Source organism: Zonotrichia leucophrys, chromosome 6, assembly GCF_028769735.1.
Source record: "Zonotrichia leucophrys gambelii isolate GWCS_2022_RI chromosome 6, RI_Zleu_2.0, whole genome shotgun sequence".
NCBI classification, from domain to species: domain Eukaryota; kingdom Metazoa; phylum Chordata; class Aves; order Passeriformes; family Passerellidae; genus Zonotrichia; species Zonotrichia leucophrys.
Genome location: NC_088176.1, coordinates 13,525,958 through 13,531,957, shown reverse-complemented (window position 1 = coordinate 13,531,957; position 6,000 = coordinate 13,525,958). Strand labels below are relative to the sequence as shown.

The window sequence follows — 6,000 nt, the reverse complement described above, 5'->3', positions numbered from 1 at the left end:
GGGGGCTCCAGCAGCATTCCAGTCCCATGCTCTGCTTTCAGCCCCTCTGCTGCAACCAGTGGCAGGCCAGTGGGATGGGATAGGATGGATTGGGATGGGCAGCTGAGAGCAGAGTGCTGAGACCCGAGTCACAGTGGAGATGTTGTTTCCCTGCCCTGGCAGTGCAGGAGGACACGTGTCCGCAGTGGGGACTCGCTCGTGACAGAGATGCACATCTGTTCTCCTAGCAGACCTGAGCTGCTCAAAGAGTCCCCGGTGTGGCATCCAGCGTGGCATAAATGAAGGTTGGAAATAGTATCTAGTTCCTCTTTAATTAAAACCTGAGCCCACAGGCACTGAGCACACAAACATGAGACGCTTTGTAATGCTGGGAGGGCTTTTGGGACGCAGGGTATGTCCTGAGCCCAGGAATGCTCCTGTCTCCACTTCCCAGACTAAGCCTTTTCTTCACACAGATTTTGTATCTGTTGTGCAGAAGTGGCAAAGAAACATTCTGGGGGGACACAGAGCCCCCTTGCAGCCCACCCAGCAGTGAGGCTATGCTGGGGAATCCCTCCTTGCTGAGGGATAAGCAGAGGCAGGTGCCTGGCTTTCGAGGATACAGGGTGTGATGCAAAGTCCTTTCTCCCTCCTGCACACCCAGATTTCTCACACCTGCTAGTTTGCATTTGACAGAGGAATTTCCCTTCCTCCTGCAGCATTCCTGTTTGCAAGGCTCTCCCAGCAGCTTGCAGGATCATCTGTTCCTCCTCCAGCTTTGCAAGATTTTTCAGCAGCTGAAATTCCCCCCAGGTCTGAATCTCACCATGGATCCCACCTGCCCATGTGTCCCTGCAGGGTGGGTTAGTGGAGATGGGAGCAGCCCTCCCCTGTGTGTGTCCTGGCTGATGTCCCCCCTGGGCATCACCTCCCAGGGACCTGCTGGTCTGCTGTAGCTGTTCCAAGATTCCCATCTCTTTGCAGAGACCGAGGGGCCCATCCTGGTCTTGTGTCACCCAGATCCATTTCCTCTGCAGATGTAGTAAATGTCGTGGTTTATTCCTGAGTGGGGCCATTGCCCTGCCTGGAGCCCTCCCCAGACCCCTGCATGGTCATGAACATCCATCCCTGGTGCAGAGCTGCTCCTCTCCATCTGCTGGCACATTTGCAAGGGGTGAAGCTGGTTTAAGGAGCTTCTCATGCTTGCCCTCTGCCTCTGGCGCCAGTCCCTGAGGGCTGCCTGGGAGCCCTCTCTGCTGGGGAAGCAGAGCTGTCCCTTGTCACCAAGTGTAAATCTGAGCCCAGAGACACCAGGTGACCACAGCCAAAATAGGATTAATGGCATCTGCTGGGAGCTCATCCCGAGGACTGCTATTGATGATCATGGCTTTAAAATACTGTTAACAGTGGGTAAAGCACCGTGATTTCGAGCACTCCACAATTACATCTCTGTTTGAAATTTCCTAAAGATAGGATCAGACTCCTGAGTGCTGCTCTCTGCTTTTTCGATAGAACTAATAAGAATGGAGATTTGCAATTAGAGAGCGTGCAGGATGGTAGGGCAGATCAATGCCTTGTAGTTACCTAATGAAATGTTAAATTATGTCTCTCCCTCTCCCTGTCCCCTAATCATGCCCACCCCAGGCTGCTTGCAGAGAGCAGAGGGCCTGGGGGAGATCCCCCTGCATTCCTCCACCCCTGAGGTGCAGACTCAAGCACTCCTGGCTCCTCTCCAGGGTTGTCTTCTGTGGTTTGGGACTCTCAGGGTTCTGTGTGGAGCCCAGGGTTTTCAGCAGGGGAGTGTAGGGACTTGTGGCCCCAGTGCTGGGGTGTCCCAGCAGGGAGCAGGAGGCAAAGATGAGTTAAAGGGATCAGTCCAGTATTGCAGGGTAAGTATCTTGGAGGAGGAGCAGGGATGGTTGTGAGTGGGCTCAGCTCGGTCCAGCCTGGGTGTGGATGAGGCTGCTGGCAGCCTAGCTCAGTTCTGTCTCCAGCCAGACTCTTAATCTGGTGAATTTCCAAACTTGTTCTCTTCCCCAGTTATGACAAGGCTGCAGTGGCCCCACGATGAGCTGGGAACGAACAAGGCTCCTGGACAGCATGACCCTGCTCATTCTGTCCAGCCCTTCTCACCCTAAGAGTCATTCCTGGCTGCAGCTTCACTGCCTGGGGGGCAGCAGGAATCCTGTGTGGATGTCCCTTATCAAAGCTCTGCTGTCTCCGGCAGAGAGGCCCCTCGGGGACCATGCCTGGGTGATTTCCATCATGAGGAGGGTGTCTGAGCGGTGCCAGGGACACCCTGCCTCACACAGCCTGGGGACACCTCATAGGCAGCACCACTGGACCCCCAGCCTGTCTCCCTCTGTTTCCTACTCATCCCACCCCTCTGCTGGCTGTGCCAAGCCCTGGGGCTGGTTTACATGGCCCTGTTTTTGTCATAGCTCTCTGCTGCTGTTGCAGAGGTGAGTTTGGGGACCTGAGTGCATCCACCAGACCCCTGCCTGCCCCAGCAGGCTGAGTCCATCTCCCTGCTGCCTGCCCTCCACACTCCCCTGGCCCTGGGCTTTGGAGCATGGGTTTTGTGGTTAGCTGTGCCTGTGGAGCCTGTGCCATGTGCTGGCCACCTAGAGCACGGCCCTTCCTCCCAGTTACCCCGTGTAACTGGGGTCTGGGCTCTCAGGAGCTGACAGAGCTCTTTCTCTCCTCTGGAAATAGTTAATCCAGTGACACCTCCACAGTGCAGACCACCAGCCCTGCCCATCCTGAGCCTGCTGATTGCTTTTGTGGTGGATGTGGCCAGCAGCAGCCAGGCTGCACAAGGCACACTTTGATTAAAGCCTCAGACACTGCTCAGGTGATTTTCCTCAGCCTGGCCCGCTCTTTTTGCATCTGCAGCACATCCCGGTGAGATTGAGACGTGTTGCAAGGGATGCTCAGCATTCTGGGGTGACTTTGCTGCTGTTTGTGTCCCTGTCCAGACACACTCACTGAGGCATCTCAGCAGCCATGCACCCACAGCAGGGCACCTGTCTGGGTGTGGGCAGGAGGGCAGAGACCAGAGCCATTCCTGCTGCTCCTCCCCTGGCAGCCTGCAGACCCCCAGTGCCCAGAGGAACATTTAGGGGAGGATGTTGTATTTTTCCCAAGCAGAGAAAGGCTCAGAGGCTGTGAATCCTGGCAGAATGCCCAGCCCTCATGTCTGCTACAGAAAGGAGCTGTAACCAGCGATCAAGTGAGTTGTGTCCCCCTTTTTCTACACTCTGGGGTGGTGGGATATGTTAGCCTGGGCCTGGGGCTGCCCCAGCCTCCCCTGTGGTACCCACCAAACCTCCCAGCTTTCCCCCTCTGCCCAGCCTGGCAAAGCATCTCCTGCTTGCCTGCTAGAACAGGAGCACTTAGCTGGGATAAAAATAGCCATGTTTGCCTCCCAGTGGACCAGGGATGGCAGAAGGTGAAAACTTCCCTGTGCAGCTCTGCTGGGCTTGCCACATGCATGGCAGGATGGACCCCGAGGACAGTGCAGTTGGTGGGTGAGGGTGGGCATGGATCACACAGAGCTCCCAACCCACTTCCCTGGGACACTGCTGGTCCCCAAGGCAGCCAAGGAAATGTGGGCACGCACGTGGTGGAGAGGCTGGAGGGGGGAGGCTGAGGAGGCCAGGGAGCAGCAGGATGGACAAGGCCAGGAGTGCAGGGGCTCTGTGGGCTGGCCAGCTCCAGCTTTGCTTGTCAGGCCGAGCAGAGGGGGCACTGCCGGAGCTGTCCCGGGAGTTTCCCTCCGGGCAGGCAGGGCAGGCAGGCTCCGTGCATTGGCCGGGCCACGGGGAGGGCTGGGGGAATGTGTTTAGTTCTCTGAGCATTTCTCCACTGCGTTTTCCTTGCTAAATGGCTCTTATTTTTAGATCCAGGCAGTTGCTAAGCATCACTGCCTCGCTAAGGCGGCTTCTTTCATGGCTTGACACCAAAGCACGCTGACAACATGCTGCCTCGTGAGCACGGCCCTCCCTCCTCTGCTCTGGATTCCCTCCTGCCCTGCGGCTCCCGTGTGCCCGGCTGGCATCAGGCGGGATGCTTTGCCTCCTCCCGCAGCCCCTGCTCTCCTCTGCCTCTCTGCATGGGTGAGACAATGAAGGGAGGAGCGCTGGGAAGCGCTGGGAGCTGGACGGGCTCTGAGATGTGCCCAGGACCCCTGTCACGGTGCAGTCAGTACTTAGGCAGTGGCATGACAAAAGCCCCTGGCTTTGTCCATGGACGGGACTCTCCAGCACAGTCGGCATCCCCCGGGGATGGCTGCGTGCACAGATGGCAACAAATAACCAGGGGCAGCGGCGGGACATCGAGTTCCCAGTGCCAGATGTACCGGTGGGCTGTGAGCTCCTCTCTTGCAGCACCGCGCCTGTGGAGGCCTCCCCGAGTATGCAGCTGCTTCACCCTTTCCTTGGGGCTGCAGGAGATGGGGTAAAATCCTGCTAAAGACTCCAGCCCTGCATGGAAAGCCATGCTCGGGATGGGGACGGCAGTGGGATCCACTTCTGTGCTTGGCTGCAGGCAGAGGGACCTGGCCGCCCTCCCCACCCCTCTCCTGCATCTTCTGACCCTGCCCATCCCCTCCGTCTCGGGCCGGTTTCTCATCCAGCCTCTCCGTCCGGGCGAAGGTGCAGCAGCCCCGCGGGACCGGCCAGGGCCGGGGTTTCCCTTCCTGGGGCTCGCACGGCGCAGCCCGGGATGGGCACTGACACTCAGGGCTCGGGGCACCATCGCCCGCCCGCAGGCGGGTCTGCACCCCTCCTGCCCCGCGCCTTCTCCATCTCTGTCCCCTTCTCCGTCCCTGCGCGGTGCCTGATGCCCGGGGCTCTCCCGAGCCGCCGGACACAGCACCTGGCGCGGTCCAGAGCAGCTCCCTCCCTGCCTGCCTCTTCCCGGGAGCGCCCCCGCTCTCCGCCCCCCGCCCGTGCCTCAGTTTCCCCGCGGCGGCGGGGCCGGGCTGGCGGTTCCCGAGAAGAGGCGGGGAAGGACGAGAGGGAGGGGGCGGCGGTGCCCAGCCCCGGCGGCGGCGGGGACCGGGGCGGCTGCGCGCTCCTGCTGCTGAGCCGAGCCGTGCCGAGGCGAGCTCCCGGCACCGCCGGCCCCTTGGCGCTGCCGCGCTGAGCGGCGCTGAGCGGCGGGGCGGGGGGAGGCGGCGGCCGCGGGCAGCCCCTGCCCGCCGGCGCAGCCCGTGCGCCCCGTCGCCGTTCCCCCCGCCGCTCGGCGGGGCGGGAAGATGCGGAGCAAGGGCAGGAAGGAGAGCCTGTCCGACTCCCGCGACCTGGACGGCTCCTACGACCAGCTGACGGGTGAGTGCCGCCGCCGGGGAAGGTGCAGCAGCCACTCGGACACGGCGCGGGGCGGTCCCGGGCAGCCGCTTCCAGCCCCGCTTCCAGCCCGCTCCCTGCCCCGCTTCCAGCCCCGCTTCCAGCCCCGCTCCCAGCCCCGCTCCGCCCTCCATCCCCGCTCCACCCGCTCCCTGCCCCGCTTCCAGCCCCGCTCCCTGCCCCGCTCCAGCCCCGCTCCCTGCCCCGCTCCCTGCCCGCTCCCTGCCCGCTCCGCTTCGCCGCACGCCTTGCTCGGGAGAGGGGGAACGGCCGCGACCCCGGCGCTGGAGCAGGGGATCAGTCCCGGCCCCCGAGGGAGGGTGCTCCGGGGCCATAGGGCTGGTCCCAGCCTGCAGGGGCTGTCCCGAGGCAAGGAAAAGGCCCCGGGCGGGGGGTGGAATGCTGGGATCGCTTTTGGCCGCCCCCAGGTTCACACTCCCGCACTGTTACGCCCAAGCCCCTCGGGACGCCAGGGTCTGGCGCTGGGCTCTCTCTGCGCCCTGGGGTGGCACAGCAGCATCCCGGCAGCACGTTCCTCAGGGAGGACAGGAGCAGGTTCCCCAGGGAAGACAGGCTCACTTCACTCAGGAAACCCCAGCAGCACCACGGTGCCTTCACCATCACCCAGTGTCCCCTAGAGCACCCCTTGAGATGTCCTGCCCCTGGATGG

At 61.7% G+C, this 6,000-nt stretch overlaps 1 protein-coding gene across 3 annotated transcripts in view; it reads left to right on the top strand.

The window, feature by feature from the left end:
* The first annotated feature begins 5,020 nt into the window (after positions 1 to 5,020).
* Positions 5,021 to 6,000, top strand: part of KCNIP2 (potassium voltage-gated channel interacting protein 2) — a 43,605-nt gene continuing 42,625 nt past the window's right edge. For 2 of the 3 annotated variants that reach the window (XM_064717560.1, XM_064717558.1), the window contains exon 1: positions 5,021 to 5,312. In XM_064717560.1, the coding sequence (XP_064573630.1) occupies positions 5,240 to 5,312 (73 nt within the window). In that variant the 5' untranslated portion in view covers positions 5,021 to 5,239. The remainder of the gene's footprint in view (positions 5,313 to 6,000) is intronic. The other variant, XM_064717557.1, reaches the window with a different exon arrangement.